Raw genomic sequence first — 21,760 nt, forward strand, 5'->3', positions numbered from 1 at the left:
GGATTTACATCATTATTATTAGCCGCAAGGTTCCTAAAATGAGTATAGAAGTCCTCTATTGCCACTGACTCACTCGGTTTTTGGCTTTTATTTCGAAACATTTTCCAGAATTCGCGCGGTTTCTTTCGCCTCATATCGTTCATTTCACGACCTCGTTTAAGCTGAAAATGCCTCTTTGATTTTTTCACACAGTACTTGTAGTCTTTTCTACATTGTTTCATAAAAGCAAAATTTTCTTCATTTCTCGCACATGTATACTCTGTTCTGTTCTGTTGACAAAAAAGCGTACGTGTTTTAAAATGTATCACTGGCTTGCGTTTTTCATACAGCAAATTATGAAGATGATCCATGCATGGCTGAACTTGTAAGCTTGCAGTGTACGTCTGAATTCTTGCCAGGGCTGTAACTCTGCCACCCATAAAGGGATTTTAAAATAACTTGGCATAAATGTTCACCATAATGAGACAACGTGTCATGTGCAAGACCCAGACCCCTAGCTCCAAGGTCAAGTCATACTGAGAGGTTAAATGTTAACGTGGTCTGTTTCTTGTCCGGTCCATACCACTACCATCGATGAAGGGATTTAAAAATTGCTTGGCATAAATGTTCCCTATAATGACATGACGTTTTATGCGCAAGACTCAGACCCCTAGCTCCAAGGTTAAGGTCACACTTAGAAGTCAAATGTTAACATGGCCTGTTTCTTTTCTGGTCCATAACTCTGCCATTTATCGAGGGATTTGAAAATAATTTGACACAAATGTTAACCATATTGAGGTGTGTCGCGCTTATGACAGGGGTCTCTCAGGTCAAGGTCAGTGTCACAAAATGATTCATACCTAAACTAGTCTGGTATATTTTGCGCAGACAACTGTAGAATACTTGTGCACGCTTCGGGGGCATTTGTCGCTAATCGTGACAGCTCTTGTTCTGTATCACCATATATTGATGTTTTGTATGTTGACGGTCACTTGAGAGGCAGAGGTTGTTATAAACTTGGAATTAAGTTACTTCTTTCGATGATCGAATCAATGCCAACCCCAGAATATCTTGGTTTTTCCTTTCGCGCCTAATACTATTCAGGGCGCCTTATACTATTAAATCTGTTATTTGCATTATCAGATTGTTTTCAGAGCAAAAAAAATCATTTAGAATAAGGCATACTTGCGATAAAATATTTCCGGTCGGTGTGAAATTAGTGGGTAGGTAGCTGGGGGTAAATATAGATTATTTCATTTTATAGCGCAACAATATTCGGCGTTCACTTTTTGATATTTTCTTGCTTAAATAAATCCACCGCCGAATAAAAACGGCGACATCTAGATTTTAATGTAACGCTTATGTGACGCAATACATGACATAGGGTCATTATGCAGACCTCATTTTCCGGTTGTTACCGTAAGTTAAAACGCTTCTGGGATTTCATTCGCTACAATTTTCAAGGATTAATATCTCTTTATTATTGTTAATCAGAAAGCTTTTGAACCTTAACATTTTAGGAAAGGTATTTTAAATCTCCAAATTGATAAAAAGACAAGAGGGCCATGATGGCCCTATATCGCTCACCTGTTATCATTGCACTTGAGGACAAGAAGGTCCTCAGAAAAAATATCTAAGTCCAAAGGACAGGAATAACAATGGGAAGAAATTAAACCACAAAGAAAAAAAAAATCTTACAAGGTACAGATATGTCAAAATACACTTAAAAATTGGAGGTACCATCCATGTTGTACCACAGAAAAGTGGTCTCAGTTTTTCCCTACGGCCAATAATAAAAAAGTTACTAAAACAAGCTATTTATAGTAACGTAAAAGGGAAGTAATTAAAAAAAATGATTGTAAGTTAACAAAAGAAGGATCTGCCAAATAAATCTGTTGACATAAATGAAATTTCAGATCAGTATCTTCATTAGTTACTGAGATATACCCATTTTAATTTGAAATAAAGGGAGGTAATTTGACATAAAATCTGTCCATAGTTATCTACCCTCATTGGCTCAGTCCAACTAATGACAATAATGAAATTTCAAATAAGTCCTATAAGTACTTACTGATATAAATCCATTTTGATTACAATCAGGGGAGGTAATCAGATATAAAATAACTCTGGAACCTACAAAGTCATGGAATCCAAGATTTATTGTTGTTGAAGATATTTTGGAAGTTTGTACCAAATAAAACCATAAATGAAGTCTCTATATGGCTGCAAAAGCCAAAATAGCCAATTTTGGACTTTTAAAGGGCCATAACTGTGGAGCCCATGAAGGAATCTGGCCAGTTCAAGAAAGGAACCAAGATCTTGTGGTGATACAAGTTTTGTGCAAGTTTGTTAAAAATCAAATCATAAATGAAGCTGCTATTGTGCAGACAAGGTCAAAATAGCTAATTTTGGCCCTTTCAGGGGCCATAACTCTGGAATCCATTATGGGATCTGGCCGGTTCAAGAAAGAAACCGAGATCTTATGGTGACACAAGTTTTGTGCAAGTTTGATTAAATTCAAATCATAAATGAAGCTGCTATTGTGCAGACAAATTCAAAATAGCTAATTCTGGCCCTTTCAGGGGCCATCACTCTGGAACTCATTATGGAATCTGGCCAGTTCAAGAAAGGAACCAAGATCATATGGTGATACAAGTTGTGTGCAAGTTTGGTTAAAATCAAATTATAAATAAAGCTGCTATTGTGCAGACAAGGTCAAAATAGCTAATTTTGGCCCTTTCAGGGGCCATAACTCTGGAACCTGTAATGGGATCTGGCCAGTTCAAGAAAGGAACCGAGATCTTATGGTGATACAAGTTGTGTGCAAGTTTGGTTAAAATAAAATCATAAATGAAACCACTATCGTGCAGACAAGAAATTGTTGACAGACGCACGCACGGACGCACGCACGGACTGACGACGGACGACGGACGAAGGGTGATCACAAAAGCTCACCTTGTCACTATGTGACAGGTGAGCTAAAAACAGAACTGATCATTTCATTGCTTATGACTACAAAATGATAAAGGTCAACAAAGTGAATCTCCAGTTTCTTGCAAGATGTATGAATATCACGACCGCGGACCTAGTGTACGTGTTACCCCTTAACATCCTAATGATTACGTCCGCGGACCTAGTGTATGTGTTAACTTTAACATTCTGATGATCACGACCAGAGACCTAGTGATATATTACCCCTAAACACCCTGACCCCATACCATTTGCACATATTTGCTCCGTGTCTTTACTTAGAAACATCCAGGAACGTAATGCATTAGATTATTTTTCTTCAGTATACCTAAATATAGTTTAAACTAGTTTGTTAAGGTAGTTGCATCATTTATGGAGTTACTCTAGTAACACGGCCTTCATAATACTTTCAATAAACCTTTTAAAAAATGAAGAACCATTAGCAATTCTCAAGAGAATATTTTACTGCGTTGATAAAAGTCTGAAAAAATATCAACTACTGAGGCTATACAAGGATTAAATATATAAAATACAAGTAATTTTAGCTTTTTACAATTGATTAGATCACAATAGCGAGAAAAGCATGTGAAAATAGCAACTTTTTTTAGAATTTATAGAGTTGTAATCCTGGACTAACCGTAAAACATTTTATCTGTTAATATTAACAATAAATGGTCATTTCATTTGTCAAGTTTGTAAAATGACACAAACGGTTACCTCAAGACTTCAGTTTCCAGCCGCTTCCTTTCTATGCCTTTTTGTTGGTGTAAATGGTCAGTTCTTTGAAGTTACACCAAAGATAGTGTACTGCTTCCATAATGACTTAGGGCCGTGTGACAAATGAAATGCACTGTAAAAATATATGAAGGTAAAAGTAATAACAGCTGGTTGCTAGGAAATACACTGTAACACTGCTAGACTAGCAGTTATCTGTTTCAACAGCCAACCATTTAATCCTAGCAACAAGCTGCCAGAACTTCAGTGAAAAACAATACTCCGATAAACAGTAAAAGTGTCCTTCTATTGTCTATTCTTCGGACACAAATGGTATTTTCTTCATCTATCGACTTTAAATGAACAACTGAATACGAGTGTATACAAAATTATAATGATCTATCTTTCATATTGTATTGAACGTCTTTTACAGTTATAGTTCCACAGTTAGTGTGTGATAACAAATGGGTAAAAAAGCAGTGGAAGTCTGTTTCACATGAAAGTACATTTTGGCAATGAAATCATTCTCTTTTCGCTGTGTCGTTTCTTTCTCGGCCACATTACTATTGACTACAACTTTAACCAGTTCAATGTTCTTTGTTACGTATTTGTCTTGTAGCATACATCAATGCTTTTGGTCCGCATTTCCAGAAGGCTGCGGTCTAAGTATTTGATTTTTCTTATTAGATATTTATCCTTGTATGTTTGTTTTGTGATTTGTCTTTATGTTTACATCTAGGTTTCTATTGTCGTCTATATTCTTATGAGGGCGATTTTGGGTTTTCTGCAATCCGTATTTGTTTCTGTTGGAGCCAGCCATTTGTCGACGTCTTCCAAGGTCTCTTTTCATTGGTGTTTGACGACGTGTAAACGACCACTATCCTAGAACACAATGAAGTTGGTATTTAATAACAATAATAACTAAAAATAAACGTATACAATTATAAAGTGAATTTGCTTATATTTGATACCTGTAATATATTGTGCACTGATTCACAAAACAGTACAACTTTATTTACTGACTGTCAATAAAATCGCACTAAAACCACAATGCCAGACAAATATTCGTTGGTATACTATTTTTATTTCAGTTAGAATTTGATTGTCCATCGTTTACTTTTTGCAACGCAAAATAAATTTATATCCCACAAAATGAGGATCTGAAGAGGGGAAGTAAGTTCATCACTCCTGTTTACTTTTATTCTTTCTAATACAGGACAGTACCTGTGCGGTTTAAAGACCCGTCACAACCTAGTGACCAACTTTTTCCCCCTACATGAAGTTCGGGAAAATCATTCTGATAATACTGTTATGATACATCTATGCTAGAAGGTAACAGGTGGACAAATTAGGCTCTCCCTGGATAAATTCGTTTTCACAACTTCATCTGCAAACATATTCAGTCAATCTCTTCTTAGTACAGTTTTAAATACACAGATAAATATATATTACTGTAAAAACAGCAGTAACAGAAATATACAACAAAGTTAACTGTATACAGTCACTGTAAAGTCGATAAAGCTCGTCGTTTCCTTTCCTATCTAGCTCCTGTACATAGAGATCAGAAACATTATAACACTCGTTTTCATGAGGCCAGTACAAATATTATATTATGGCCATGACATTCCGTAATCTGTAAAACAGAATAAAACTGAAGTTGTTTGTTTCTTTGGGTTTTACGTCGCACTAACACAGTATAGATTATATGGCACCAAACAGGACTACAAATTTTTGTTTCAAATTTGTATATAAGCATAAAAGTATTCAATGTAACAAATGCAGAAATTTAAAATATATTGTGCGTTAATTGTCATAAAAATAATACAGTTTATTTCTGTAAGATAACATAAATTTCTCTATCTCCTTCTATTATTAAGATATAAGTTTTACACGATATCAAATGATAGGAGGGCTTGTTTCTCTATTTTTGTCTTGTTCTTGGTAGTGTTGTGCATTTCGTGGTCTATTAACGTCTATGTGTAGTTATAATTTCTGTGTCATTATCGTTTAATTGCTTAAGCATCATGTTGCGCTGAAATGCTAATTTTGTAGACATATATTAACCCAAATTAATCTATTTAATTCTTAATTTCTACACAAATGGATAATACATGTATTTGACAAAAGGGTCTTCGATATGTGAAAAAGAAGTATGTGTATGTCATCGTCGCTTGGCTCAGTCCAGAGAAACTAAAGGTTTTATGAGTTAAAGGGAGAACTAATGTTGAGGAAAAGTATATTTCATGTAATATTCCTTATAGAGTGCTTAACAGAAATATGAGAAATTTTGTACTTAATTAAAAATTTAATTTCATGAAAGCTGCCTTTTCTTACTTCTAATTACATATTCAGTAAAACATGATACAAACTTAAGTTGATAATAAAGTTTTATAACATAACGCCTGACAATACCGTTATTTGTTACCATGGAAACTAACATACACCTCGTTCTATTTATCAAGTCTTCTCACATAGTTTATTTCTTTCCATGGGGAAATTAAGGAATAAAGTCTTGTCTTCAAAAGCACAATAATATACTTCTATTTCTAAAATAATTATCTATTTAAAATAGTAAGGTAGTATGTATAGACTGTCAGTACATGTTTCTACAGAATCTTTATTTACAAATCATAATTACTATAATCACAATCATGTTGTGTAACGTACGTTTGGATTTGATTTTATTTTTCCTCTCGGCTGATTGACATATCAGAGCTTATTAATAAGATTACCGCCAATTTAAAGGGCTGTTTTAGCCTGAATATCTCAAAAATGTGTTTAATAAAAATGGAAATGCTTCTTACTTAGTTTTATGAAGTATACAATAACATATATTAAGATACCTGGTTGGTCAAGCAGGGTTTTGTCAGTATCGTAAACGACATTCGTCAATGATAATTCATTAGCTCACCTGCTCATAGTGAGTTTTTAAGTTCGTTGGATGTCCGTCGTCAACAATTTCTTTAAAGAACATTTCCTCCAAAACCCTAAAGCCAAATTCAAACCAACTTCACAGGATTGATCCTTGGGTGGTCCTCTTTCAGATTCTTTCACATTTAGGTCATCCATGCATAATTCTATATGCAATGGCAACCAAAACGAAAATATATAAAATTTCATCCTCATTTTGAAATAACTTCACAGCAATGTTCCATGGGTGACCCTCTATCAAATTCCCTCTGTTTAAAACATAACTGTTAGGGGATTGGAGCTTTCTTCTTGCATATGGCTATATAGAAAACTTCACCCTTAAAACCGCTAACTTGGTTTCAAAATATTTTACTGAAATGATCCTAAGGTGACCTTCTACCAATTTTCTTCAAGCCATGTTGATTTGTTAAAGAAGATGAGACCAGTTTTCTCGACAAGGCTATAGGGGGATATTTTAAAATCTTCTCATCTGAAACTTCTTTAAAATGATCTTACAGCAATGCTTTTCGGGTGACCTCCTGAAGTCATGTTAATTTGTTAAAATCATTACAACCTGGTAAATGTGCGGTTTTCTCTATATGACTATATGGGAAAAGGAAATGAAACAGTTTTAAATCAAATAACGTCAATTCATGTAAGAAACATTTAATGAATTTTAATTCAAATTTAGTATGAATAAATATTAGAAGGAACCTTAATTTCAACACTAATTTCGCGCGAATTACAAAATGTCAGTAATGTTTCTATATTACAAACGTAAACATCATAGGAAATGCTGAACACTAACTGAAAATCACTTTTTGACATACATATTTTCTTATGTATCACCATTTTATACAGTTGTGCCCTTAATAAACGATTTTTTCAATAATCTTCTGCCATTGTCCTATGTAAATCTTATTCATATTCAAGTATCTTTTTTCTTCAAATTTAGTAATGCTGACTACCAATTACTGAATTCCACAATGTAACAAACATTTGTTGTTTAAATTGAACATTTAAGCCTGTTTTTATCTCAGAATATATTTTAGCGAAATAGATACATGTACAAGCCAGACTGCCGCTTACGTGCAAAATAGTGCGTCGGCATTACGTCATAATACATGTATAAGTTATCTAACTCTTACGATAACACAATAAATAAATATTTGAATGCTTCATGCGTGCAGCATTACAAATTTGCATATCTATGTAGATAGCCTAGACAGGAATAAGTTTGTCATCTTTAAACTTCCGTTTCTTATCAGAATATACTATATATAAATTGAAAAAATAGCTGCATGGAAATAGTGGCTAAAGTATGTCAGAAATTTACTCACATATGTGTTCACATAAATTTATTCATTGTATTAATAAGCGCATCTCCACCAGAAAAAAAAAATCATTTTATATTTTGAGCAGAATGCGCTCTGATTTCAGAATTGTCTGCTGGATGACGGAACAGTCACAGATCGCCACGGAGAACATACCGTGGGATCGAACTCGCGAATCCGTGATCCGTAGATCTGCGCCACTGGCGCTAGACCAGAAAGAAAATGCCATTTTACATGTTATAAAGATTATTAGATGCAAACTTCGTGCCTTCTATACACGTCGCATCTTTTGGCGTTCAGATCATTGCCGTATACATGTAATACATTGTTTTCTTGATAACTTGTATCAAATATATTTTCATCCAAAACACTAACGTCCATTTTATTGACATTTTAACGTTATTGTAACGTTAGATTAAAACAAAACCTTCTAAATATATTTCACCCAAACTGAAGCTTAATTTTAATGCAATTCATTTGTCTTACTTTTAATGTTTAATAATCGGAAGAAAAGAACAAAAACTGCTTAGATATTCTTAAGTTGAACTAGTAGTACAAATGTGTGTTTTCACTTTTAATGTAGCGGATTGTCAAACATGAAAAAATGCATGATGCTCATAATTAATGACAGTACATAAGTAACCACATCATATCCGTAAACACATGTAATATTAACGAAGTTCTAATTTTGATTAGCTTTACAAATGACGTAACAGGATGGGTAAAAGTCTATACATTGTTTGACAGTTTATTTATACTAAATCTAGATCTCATCACGTGTAAATATTTCGAGTATATAAAATTATTTGGATAGTTTCGTCAACACTGAGCAAAGATTCTGATCATTTATCTCACATTTAATAACATTTCTTATAATATATTCAAAACATCAAAGGAATATTAACTTTTAATTTTTAGACCAAAAAGAATTTACATGCATATTTTAAATACTAATTTAGCAATTGTTAATCGTTTGGCAAAGACATTTGCAATAATAGAATAGATTGCACAATATAAATACAACACACCTATAGCGTTTATAATGAGTACAACCATTCCGTTATTTTTATCTGTATTTGTACAACGACAGTAATATGTCGGCATTCGTTAACGTGATTTCACAAGAGGGTTGTTTAGAGATGCCTTATATTTGTTAAATAGTCAATGTGTTACAATAATTCATTAAAAATCACTCTTTTACACTATTATATCTACTTCCCTATGGAAGATCTTTGAATGAATACAATGTGTTACATATGATAAATATTTCTTCTTATCTAAATAAAGATAACTTGTAAAACAGATTCTTTTATTACCATAAAGCGCGACTTAGCAATATTATCAGTTATAGTAAAAAGGGACTTTTTCTTCATTTCATTGAAAACATTCAGCGCTTTATTATGCCACACTATTGTTTTATCAATGTATCAAGATTTTAGTTATTTTGTGAAGTCACGGCACAAATGTCAATTTTTCTAACAGAGTTATTGTTCCTTTTCTTGTTTTCGTGAATGCTTTTGAGTCGGTATAATTTCGTACGAGAAACAGTAAACACTAAATAAAGTATTAACAACTTCCATGACTATTTACTGAGGAATTGGACCGAACATTAAATATCATAATTTTGATAACATTTGCATTTCCCATGAAATAAAAAATAGATAACGTGTATATTTTGCTAACATTTACGGAGATGATAAACGGGTTTACCTTCAGGGCCTCAAAAATATATAATATTTACTAACATTCATATTTTCAGTATTCAATAAGCTTTTAATAACTTTCAACAAATGTTTTACACAACGAATGACCATAAGCCCTGCTCTTCACTGAATGGATAAGAACAGAACATTGACTGTTACTGTTATACGTGTTGGGTCAGAAGACACTAGCACAATATCTCGACCAGCATAGTTGGACTAGAAATAAAAAATAAAACCCTAGAAGCTTTTGAATCACTAGTTACCCAAACAATTCTGATAACTCGATTTAATAAAACTTAAAGCAAAGAATCAAGAACATTTGCAGGTTGGGAGAACTTCAATAACTGTTGAAATATTTGTTATTTGGAAAAAGTAATAGGTAAACACTTACATATATGATGGAATAGTGATGTTTCAATTTAATTTGCACATTGTTATTGTTTGCATAGTCATTATTTTCATGAAATTTAAGATTTTTCATTAGAATAAATTATTTTAGTTTTGGGTAACAAAACTGCTAAATATCCTCTGTTTTAAATGTGCCTTCTGATATTCAATGTCATTTAAGACTTATTAGTAATAAATGGTTTAATTTATCTTTTCAGCGCACACCTGCTCAGGGCCCCGATTACTATAGAATATAGGTCAAAATCTATGTTATACAGCTTACGCCGAAAAATGGTTCGCTCCTTAAATGAAAGTATCTTAAGAAACTAGTTTTTCAATGGAAAGTCACAGTTTCGGCTCAGTTAGTTATTGATAAACGTCAAAGAGTGCTGTCGTCTATAGGTGTAATCAAGTATTTCCCCAAGAGCGTTCTTTAGGAGCGGTTTTGTATAGCTAGTATTTCTTCAGTATATCGGGATTAGCTAGTATTTCTTCATTATATCAGCATTAGTTAGTATTTCTTCATTATATCGGCATTAGCTAGTATTTCTTCAGTATATCGGCATAAGCTAGTATTTCTTCAGTATATCGGCATTAGTTAGTATTTCTTCAGTATATCGGCATAAGCTAGTACTTCTTCAGTATATCGGCATTAGCTAGTATTTCTTCAGTATATCGGCATTAGCTAGTATTTATTCATTATATCGGCATTAGCTAGTACTTCTTCAGTATATCGGCATTAGCTAGTACTTCTTCAGTATATCGGCATTAGCTAGTATTTCTTCAGTATATCGGCATAAGCTAGTATTTCTTCAGTATATCGGCATTAGCTAGTATTTCTTCAAGACCGTTTTCGTGTATCTGTGTTAGCTAGTATTGCTAAGTATTTTTAAGAGTGGTTTGTTTCGTTTATCATTGTTAGAAAAAAATATAAAAATGCATGATGAAAATTTAAGGATGATTATACAACGCTATTATTTTGTAAATTGATTCATACAATTATTGATTTAATCTTCAAGGTTTGCAAACTATAAATTATTTGGCATAGAAACATTGTAAAAGTTGTTAAACCTTCAGTGTTCCGAATCATTGACAAAAACATCAAAACATTTAAACTAAGGTGCGTCATACGTGAACTTTTGAAGCGTTTTAAATTCTTATCTACTGACCTGAGCGTTATATATATAGCTTTAGTCATTACTACCTGTGTCATTGATTCGGAACGTTATATTGGCTGTCACATACATCCTGTTTTGTAATAAGTACAAATAGTTTCAAAAAGAAAGTAGAAAATTGTCAAAAGTTAAAATCTTATATAATTTGAGACACACTGTATGGACTTTATTTCAAAATGAAAGTTAGAAATTTGTTTACAACAGGAACCTTAATTTGTATACTTTTTGAAGGAGTTGACTCCGCCAGAATTCCAACATGTAAGTCACGTTTTTACATTAAACTGAGCTTTTATATATTGTTGACATTTAAATAACACAAAGAAATTTAGTTGTATTTTTGTATTTATATATAATTGTATGTACAGTTCGTTTTTGTAAACATCATGCTGGTAAACATTAAAGATTACGTTTTGTAACCTTAACTCCGGCTTCCATAATTTGGTGTTTCTAGTATAAGAAAAACGTGAGCTCAAGCTAAAACAAAACATAATCAAAAAGCAGAAAGGTCGTTTTGTAAGTAGAGAAATTTTAGGTTGAAAACGTGTAAACACGTATGACCTAGTAATCGAACTGTAATACTTGTGTGATTTTATTCTGCTTTTGTAACTGTAACTGTGAAAAAAACTTGCTGATTTCTTTTTCATGTTTTTTTTTTTTTTTTTTTTTTTTTTTTTGTTGAAGTTTGTCATTTTTAACATGGCACACTATGAAAAGGGGGAATTTAAATTCAGGAAAATAACATGGCATAAAAACTATTAATTGCTCTTCTAGTATTTCAGTCACACTCACGACAATAATATATTTCAGTACAGACTGTTTACCTGTGAAATAGTGCGGCGGTATTTCAACATATTGTTAGATATATATATGTGAAAAGGTGTTCTTGTCACAGTTTGATATCGACTGAATTAATGATCTTTAAACAAAGTTTACTTTAAATTTTCCCCACGTGCAGGTTTTCATACTTCCGCATATCTGCGTAGATATGCTATATTGTAAACAAACATTTAATTTTAAATTTGTCATCCATTGATAAAAATGTCACAAAATACACATCATTTACAAATGTTTAGTTTAATCAAACAAACGAGAAAACATAGGTGTATAATATGGAACGCCGTGGCTGTCTTATATAGACATTTTTCATGTTATTCATTCCTTTTAAGAATTTATAGCTTCATTCGCTCATTACAAAAAATGGAAAATGCAACATATGGAACCGTTTCGTCTTTATATGGAACCAACTTTTCATAATATGATAGCAAAACATTATTATATAGATTCGATTTCCCTTTATATGCATTAAAAATGTAATATATGGAATCGTTTTGTCTTTAAATGGAACCAACTTTTCATTATATGATAGCAAACCATTCTCTTCTGTGTAATAAAATGTGAATTTACATGTAATGTAAAGATAATAGTCGAACGCCTTGAGGGATTGGTTCTAACATTTTGAATGCATATAAAGTGAAATCGAATCTATATGATAATGTTTCATTATCATATTTTTTATAATGAAAAGTTGGTTCCATATAAAGACTGAACGGTTCCATATATTTTGAATGCATCTAAAGAGAAATCAAATCTATATAATTATATGACGTCTTATTGCGTTGTTGATGAGTTCCCTTCCTTATTGTTTTTCACTAGATAATAAACATAATTCAACGCCAGTGCTTTGTTTCGCTCAAATTTTGAAATATTATTAACAACATATTTTTCCGAATGTACTCTAAATCTTTGGTATTTTAATAAGTAAAATATCAACTGTTGCGGTGGAATATTTTTAAAAAAGATGTGTAATGTGCATTCAAATTTACTAAACCAAATAAACTTGTCTTTTGAATTTATTAAGTAAATATAAATGTTTTTACGCAAAGTGTGCCTTTATTTCAAAATCAAACATAAAAACTTCGTATTGATTTTTTTTTAAGAGAAAATGAAGATATTGTTTTCCGTGACAATCCCGTTTTAAACAAAAAGACTGAACCTAACTAAAAATTATTCTGAGCGAATTGAGGGTTTTATGAAGCTGTAAGGAAGCAAATGACCCAAAAGCTATTAAATTTTATTTCAACAATATATGAATGTAGTTAAAGTTGCCAGTATGCACTGGGTTAGAGAGCTAGCCAGAACGAGTCATTTAAATTTGTTTTCCTTTCCTTTTCAGATAGAGATATCTGTAACGAGACGATATCACTTGGCAGCAACAATGGTGCTGGAAAATTGGTGTATACACATTACCGACAACTAAATAGACAACGATGTAACATTGTGATCGAAACAGAAACAGGTCATCATTTTGGATATGTGTTTATGGAGACATCAGCTTTTCGGCAAATAGTTTTTCACAATGATCACATTTTCTACACGTGTACGTCGGTGGCTTGGAATGAGGATGGAGTTGAACGAAAATATGGGTGTGTAAATAGTAATTACACAAATAAGATACAAACAACATATAGTAATACACTGACAGTAGAGGTGCAAGGGGATGAGTTGACAGATTTCAACTTTGAGTTAATATTCTTTTCGCTCCACTACGGTGCCTGCGACAGCTATGAAATGCCTTGTCGCTTATTGCTGGAATCACCTTTGACTTATACAGATGTGTGCATAGACAGCTTGCTAGCATATGATAAAACTTTTAATTTCTGCAAGTTTGACACTGCATCAGCGGGTTCTGATATAATTGCAGATGACAGATCCTACAATGGATCTTTGATAGCAGCTATTGTGTTATTGTGCATAATTTTTATACCCTTGTTAATTTTGACCTTCTGCTTGGTATACAGAAAGTATTGTAAAGATCCGGAACCGGAACCTGAAGATATTCCTACGCGCGCAAGAAGACTATTTGCCTCCATTATAGCAGAGGCACATGAAAATGAAGGGTACGATAGAGGGCAAATAGACCCGAGTAAGTTTGATCCACCACCTGATTATGGGTCACTGGAACAGTTGGATGGTGCCGGCATCGGCGGCTCAATAGATCACAATGATAAAGGACTGAGTCAAATATCCGTAGAGTGCCCTCCTAGTTACGGTGATGTTATGAAAAACAGTAATGAATACCTCGTATCTAGTCATATATAACACATAATACCTCTACTGCCATGGAGTCTACAATAACGAAAATCCAGAAATTATATTTATTATCCATCAAATAGCATATTCATTCATTTCTGTCCATTTTCATTATAATTTTATTTATTTATTCATTTATTTACGTTCATTCATTCTCTTTCAACGTGTACCACACATTAAAGGTTATATACCGTTTACATCACAAACAGTTTGTGAATTAAATAAAACACAATATATAGATTAGTTCCAAGAGAACTTCGATTTTTTGGTCTTAATGAGAAAATATGAAAATTCTTATGTTATGTGATATTCTAGATATTCTTAAAAACACTGCTGTTTAGATAGAGTCAAGTTACCAATGCTCGGCCATTTTCATTACATTACTGCTAATACTATTTTACTAAAGTTGTTCAGTTTCAATCAGAATCGTGTTTTAAACAGTACACCATTGTAGAAAATAGGTCAAGTGATCAAGCGTCTGATTGATCACAGATTTCAGAGTAAAATAAGTGCGGTGCAACTAAGGTCAAACACCACTAATTTCACCAGATACGAACCAATGCTCGGCCACCCCTATATAACGCTTGTTAAAGGTATTTGCTTTGAATTTATTATATTTTCATGTTATTAAACATGTTTCTACAACAAATTATGAGTAAAACAGCAATATTTCAATATTTTGAAATAGGTAAATACACATATTAAACCTACATGTATTTCAATTATTACATTTTTCTTTCAGTCAAACTAAAAGAAAGAAACAGATCAAGGAATGAATTAACAAAACCCTGGCTAACATTTAACAAGGAAAATTTCACAGTTAAACACTTCAGCTACATGTCTCTATTAACTGTTTGTTTTATTATGTCCATAACTGCAGTCAATGTGAATTGGTGATACCTTATATTTCATTATTCTTCCTGACAATAGCGACAACACCAAACCCCTCCTGTAACAAGACTTAGATCTACATCTACCTGTACATAGTTTGGTAAACACTCATAATGATACCATTTATCACATGTGTCGCAGCCAATCCAATAATACCCCTCCCTCGAACCAATCATACAGACAATACACAATGCCGTATCATCGGCATCATTTGCACTGGTGGATTGAACAGTGACCTTTTGTACAACAGGTGCGTGTTTGGTGGTTTTCTTTTCAGGTTCCGACAAAACAGACCTAGCATGTGTGAATGACCTTTTACCTTTAGATTTCTTTACTGGTACCGTAGAAGGTGGTTTTAGGAGAATATTTGCAAGTTCTGGGGCAACTAAACCCATTTTTACCAGTGGGTTTTCTTTAGAGGAGCCACAATGGTCACACAGGTCTACCTCATGATTTTCAGAAGCAGATCCGTGTTTTTTTGCATCACACTCAGTACTGCTAGGCAAAAGGGCTGAAACAGAATTTTTGTTCAGCGGGTAAATACCAGAACATTTAAATGCAGTGGCAACTGTAGCACCGGTTATTTGGTTCAACGCCTGAACAAGTAATTTGGGAAACAGTGACCTGGGAAGTGTTTTCATTCCCAAATAACCTACCTGAATTGCAAGTTCTGCAACTTTTTGTTTGAGGACATGAAAATAACCAACATCCTGGGGCTGTAATATATGAGAGGAGTGTGCAGGTAAGTAGAGTAGCTCTATTTTATGTTTTTTAGCTGCATCCAGGAAGGATTTGGATAGATGGGTTATGTGGTTATCAAGTATCAAAAGAACTGGCCTTTTCTCACCAACATATGGAATAAAACACTTTGTAAACCACTCTACAAATAGCTCTGTTGTAATATAGCCTTTCTCTGTTGATTTAAAGACCCAGCTATCTGGCACACCATCCGTGTAACTGCGTGGAAGACACTGGCTATAAATCAACATAGGTGGCAGAGTTTGACCTATAGCTGATATAGCATTAAGAATGGTAATATGGCCACTCATATTAACAACTGATTGATAGGCGCAACGTGTTCCTTTTGACACAATGACCTTCTTAGAAGGATTAAGCCTGCCTGAAAACCCAGACTCGTCGCAGTTAAATATGCGAGCAGGCTCGTGAATAATGTTCAGTTTAGTCAAGGTCTCCTCAAGAAGATCAAAGTAATGATCCACTGTATCCTGTGTGACTGCTACCCTGTCTTGTTGCAAAGGATGCGCAGTTCTAAGAGATAACTCTGGGTGACGTTTTAGATAACACCGAAGCCATTTGTCAGATGGAACAACATCGCCACCACCTTGCTGGTGAATGATGTCACGAGCTAAATGTTTTACTACTAATCTGGACAGTGGCACACCCCTCGACGACATGTATTTACAATAGTTACTGAGGGATGACTCATGTTCTGCGGTTAACAGCCGCCTTGGACCAAATGTTGTCACTTTATTAGCATATCTGCCATTCAGATGATCCCTCAGTGTTTGGTATGGTATTTCGGTTTCATATGCAGCCTTTCGAATAGAGTAGCCGTCACGGTCTACGAGGCTCTTTGCAGCTAAAAACTGTTCGGGTCTATGGATCTGTTGGCCTCTTTTAACAGCAGACATTTTATCTGTAATGCAAATTGTATTGAAACAATGGAACGGTCTTTGAATAGCAGATAAAAATAAAATTGACTTTTAGCGGGTGGGGGGGGGGGGGGGGGTCTTTTTTATTTATTTTTTTAATTACTTAACAACAAATGCAACTGTAATTAACTCTAATACAATAAAAATGTTGATATATTTGAATTTAAATGAATAGCAAATAGTTTAACTCATTAACGAAGGAGGCGGGTGCGGTGCGGGCTATTATCTATATTGATAACACTGACAGTGCCGCCGATAGAAGCAAATTTTTGCAGTAAAAAACATAAACTTTTGTATATTCTGCATATAATTCAATAGAATATACATTTTTGTAAATATTTATGTAAGAAAATATACAGATGAACGTTTTTACCATAGAGTGCGGTGATCTTAACTCAGAAAACGCAAAATGACAGCTGTCGCTATTGACCTGTTTCGTCTGCTGTAGAAAAAACAAGCGCCTGGCCGACACAGATTTGACCCCATTTTGAATTGGCGTTCTTACATCGGAAAATAAACAAACACTGAAAGCAAGGTTTTCAAGTTTTATTTTTGATAAACAATAAAGAATATAAGGTGGCCGAGCACTGGACTGGCCGAGCATAGGTAACTTGACTCTAGATAAGACTAATTCAACTTTTAAGATGTTGTAATTTTTGTTTAACATAATGTCTAAATCAGTAATCTTAAATTGAACATGTTTGTTATAACTTTTGTTGTATTATTCTTTTAATAAAGTGTTGAATTTGTTACTGTGCTTTCCAATAGACACCTAAACTGCAAGATTATGTATCATTGAAACACTCCTATACTGCGAGATTCTATATCACAGAAACACTACCAAACTGCAAGCTTTTTTAACGCTGAAAAACTACTAAGATGCAAGCGTCTATATATCGCTTCAACACAAATAAGCGGCAAGCTTCTATATCAAGGTGGCAGGGGAGCAGTTTTTTTACTAGATCTAAACAGGTCTATGATTCTCAACTGTTTTTCTTTATAGGTTATCAGTAGGCCTACAAAAAAGCAGTACTTCTGTTTCACATTGTGATATGTCACTAAGGTAAACTTTAAAATGAAAGCATTAATTTTAATACATGTGGTCAACTTTAAAAGGAGAAGACATTACAGCCTAACACTAGCCCCTCTTAAAATAAAGAAAATTTGACCATTTTTTGAGTCGGCTAAACGATGTAATCGTTTTGACGAGTCCTTGCTATCCAGCGATTCTCTAAGTCTAAATGGACCAAATAACACAGCGAAGCGATGTAGTTCCATTAGATTTCTCAAACTTCAAACAGTTCACTGCAAGAATGAAGTTAAGTTGCGTGAATTCCCTTTGCTATGACCAATATACGATGTAATCTGTCATATTTATGACTTGTAATTGTGCAATACTCGAATGTAACTCATTAAGCATAAATGTGCATTTTATGAATTGCGCAGGCTTACAAAGCTTGCGTAACATCCAGCGAAAGACAAAAAATAGTTCCACAGGGCTCCAGGTAAGATGCGTATTAGCGTAAATTACGTATAGAAATAATGCAAATACGCATGTCTAATAATTTCTAAACGTATATAAAATAATAGAAATGCACACAATGCTTTTTTAAAAACAAAATCTGAATCGTCTGGATGCGTTAGGTAACATAGCCGATCCCGATCAGCCTTAATTCTCCCACATTGAACGTATACACGCATCGTATGATTTCTATAAACTTTGCGTGGGTTTCTACACACACACATGAATTTTGCAGTCAGTAAACGGATAAATTATCGGAAGAAGAAGCTCTTACTGGTTTGTTTAGTTACTACAGATATTAAAAATGATTTTAATTCTTATTTTTCGAGAAATAAAAAAATCGGCGAAACATTAAATTGTATTTTCTTGTAGTTTTTGAAATCGAAAGTAGATCGTCTATGTTTGGCGAAACGAAACAATTTTTTATGAAAAGATTTAAATAAGAGGTAATTTAACCGTAAACTTCAATGTCAGATACTGCCAATTGCTGCTAAATGTCTTCGTATCATCACAATTTGTAAAATATATTGTTCAAACTGGAGAAAAGTGTAATCGTATCCGGATATAATATTTTGGGTAAATATCGAGCTGTGTTATGAAATTTTAAGAAAAAAAACTAAAAACAAACTGAAACTGGTAGACTATACTGTCAGTACATCAATCATTAGCCGACTCAGGCCATTCAGGCCTTTGATTCCTTACTTCCAACACATGCCATTCACTCGTTTATGTACTTTCATACAATTACACAAGTTTTTCATATAAATCAACCCTTATGTCGCAAAGTCCGGCTAAGCAAGGTGTCTGTCAGCCACCATGTTTCAGGAGAAAAAGCAGGTCAAAGACACTTACTGTCCGTTTTGCTGTAGAAAACACCTAATTCGTTCAAATCTGCCTCCACAAATACTGGCCCACAAAATTTATGGATCTAGATGTAGCCAAACATTCGCATCTGAAATTTATAGCTACATGCATGTACACATTGATTTCTTTTAGAATAAACTTTCAATAATTAAAACAATAATATTAATACACTTTGAACAAAGCTACCCTAAATATTTAAAAAAATCGACCGGGGCCATAATTCGAAACTGCTCCCCTGCCACCTAAAATCTAAAACAGCTTATCAAAATATTTTGTCTTCTTTATCTAGAGAGAGAGGGAGTCGATTTGTTTTATAAGAGATATGTGTTAGGTTTGAATTGGACTAAGAATGAACGATTTCGGTCTTGTGTATTACAACAAATAACAAATATGTATTCGAAGGCACATGAAAGCAAAAATATAGTCAACAAATCCTTTTACAAGTATTAACTTTTATAGTAAAAGAAAGACATTAGTGTTCAGAAAAGTACGTTTTGGAACTTCAACTATTAGATACAAATATCATGGCTTCAATGTGATTCATGTCTTGTTCAAATGGACCATTTAACTGCAGTTAGAACCACTTCCATAAACCACTACTGTATGACGTGTACGGACTTTCATGAATGGAACATATGTAACGTTTTCAAGAACAGTCTTAGCTTCACCAAAATAACGGACGAAAATTATATGAATACGTTATTTGAGTATTTTCCACGCATAATATGACCCCCTGTTTTCAGAAGAGAACAAAACAGAATAGAACAGAAATGAGCATTCATGATGCTCCTTATCCATACAATCAAGGTCAACAATACATATACAATATTAAGTAATACTTTAACCACATTTTTGTTACATCGTTAGCATGGAAGGAGAAAAACCATTTGTGAAACTTCTTTTTCAGTTAACATGTAGCAAATATGGTCAAAATAATTATTATATACTAAAATATTGTTAAACGCAGTAAAAAGGTTCGTAAAAGAATCACTTCTTGGGATTGCATACATTACTTACCAATCAATAAGGACTTTAACATTACCTTATTTGCATGACGTTATTCCCAGTAAGTTCCGTGTACTTTTTACTGACCTATATGCAATAAATGAAATAAATAAATAAATGAATGACGTTTAATCACGGTCGGTTGATTCACGTAAAATTACCATATTATATCCGTACAAGGTATTTTACAAAAATGAATAACCCTTAATGGGTCGTTTGAGATGTGACTAATTTTATATGGAGTGTTATCTTACACATGTATAGTAATTACCTCGAATCTCGATGATTCTGTGGTTTTTGATTTGTATCTGATCCCCACAATTCTGAAAATCGTTTAATTTTGCAGCATCTGTTTTTCATTGTATTTCTTTTTATAAGACAGTATGCTATTTACCCAATACTAGTTTAATAACAAGAATCATTAATATAGTGAGCCTATTATGCGAAACAACAATTTTAAACCTATAGCTGAGTCTGTCCACTAGAAGTAATGAAAAGTGCAACACCACTGATCTGTACCATATAATAACTCTGAATTAACAACACGATCCCAAATTATAAGAAAATAACAAAAACACCGAGTCCAAGCACGTAAAGACGTTTTATGGCCGCCAAAAAAAGCACTTAGAAGGAGAAGGAATTATTACCGTGGCATGACAAAACACCTCTTACGGTATAATTCATAAAATTCAGAACGATGTTTTCCCCTTTTATTTTATTTTGTAGCAAAACCTATCTAAAGAAGGCTGAACTGCACGGCGAACTTGTACTAAATACAACTCATTGTACTGTCAGTCGGCGTTAAACTCACCTGTAAAGGTAATACAGGGTGAGGCTTCTCTAAACATAGCCTTTTATTAATTAAAAAAGGATGTAAATTACGCATCTTTAAAATGGGCGGGGCTTCTCTAAATATAGCCTTTTATTAATTAAAAAAGGATGTAAATTACACATCTTTAAAATGGGTGAGGCTTCTCTAAACATAGCCTTTTATTAATTAAAAAAGGATGTAAATTACACATCTTTAAAATAGGCGGGGCTTCTCTAAACACAGCCTTTTATTAATGAAAAACTGATAGACTTAGGGCGTTAGATAAGATATTAAATAAATTGTCATTTTGAAATACCTATAATTTTAAACGTCGCCTACATCATGTGTGTGGGCTATGACATAGTTTAAATTAAACATTGATTCAAATGTAATTTTGATATTGAAATAATGCATTGCTGTAGCAAACGTGTATGCATTTAATTTACATAGAATGTTGCTTAATGATTTAAAGTCAAAGTTAAAAGTTTTATAGCGCTTGTCTTTCTTTCATCTTTATTTTCCGTATGAGGGCAACTTATTATTTAAACATCAAACACCAGGAATGTAGAAACAATACAAATGTCCGAGGAAGTTGTAGAAAATCGTATGAAATATTAGAAAGTAATTAAATATTACATAAGGAAGTGTGATCTTGGATATTCCCTCTATTTGTATGACACTATTGAGAAATAGTATGTTCACCGGGCGGAGTTTATAAATTTTCTGGTTCAA

General features: G+C 33.4%; 2 protein-coding genes and 1 long non-coding RNA gene across 3 annotated transcripts; 1 reads left to right on the forward strand and 2 right to left on the reverse strand.

Annotated features, from left to right (window-relative positions):
* Positions 1 to 3,439: 3,439 nt before the first annotated feature.
* LOC123530609 (uncharacterized) lies at positions 3,440 to 21,099 on the reverse strand. Its single transcript, XR_006682306.2, has 3 exons — positions 20,255 to 21,099; positions 19,201 to 19,300; positions 3,440 to 4,545 (listed from the first exon to the last, which is right to left on the reverse strand). It is a non-coding gene; the product is annotated as an uncharacterized LOC123530609 (long non-coding RNA).
* Positions 11,191 to 14,500, forward strand: LOC123530601 (uncharacterized). The gene is made up of 2 exons (XM_045311385.2): positions 11,191 to 11,430; positions 13,346 to 14,500. The coding sequence occupies exons 1-2, from the start codon at positions 11,349 to 11,351 to the stop codon at positions 14,269 to 14,271; spliced, it is 1,008 nt and encodes a 335-aa protein (XP_045167320.2). The 5' UTR covers positions 11,191 to 11,348; the 3' UTR covers positions 14,272 to 14,500.
* On the reverse strand, positions 15,056 to 17,371 carry LOC123544542 (uncharacterized). Its single transcript, XM_045330615.2, has 2 exons — positions 17,200 to 17,371; positions 15,056 to 16,810 (listed from the first exon to the last, which is right to left on the reverse strand). The coding sequence occupies exon 2, from the start codon at positions 16,803 to 16,805 to the stop codon at positions 15,174 to 15,176; it is 1,632 nt and encodes a 543-aa protein (XP_045186550.2). The 5' UTR covers positions 16,806 to 16,810; positions 17,200 to 17,371; the 3' UTR covers positions 15,056 to 15,173.
* Positions 21,100 to 21,760: the final 661 nt, after the last annotated feature.

This window comes from Mercenaria mercenaria, chromosome 1 (assembly GCF_021730395.1).
Source record: "Mercenaria mercenaria strain notata chromosome 1, MADL_Memer_1, whole genome shotgun sequence".
Taxonomy (NCBI): Eukaryota; Metazoa; Mollusca; class Bivalvia; order Venerida; family Veneridae; genus Mercenaria; species Mercenaria mercenaria.

Coding starts and splice junctions, on each gene's coding strand:
- LOC123544542 (XM_045330615.2), bottom strand. CDS start 16,805: ATGTCTGCTGTTAAAAGAGGCCAACAGATCCATAGACCCGAACAGTTT.
- LOC123530601 (XM_045311385.2), top strand. CDS start 11,349: ATGAAAGTTAGAAATTTGTTTACAACAGGAACCTTAATTTGTATACTT. Junction 11,431..13,345: donor CTCCGCCAGAATTCCAACAT/GTAAGTCACGTT, acceptor TTTCCTTTTCAG/ATAGAGATATCTGTAACGAG.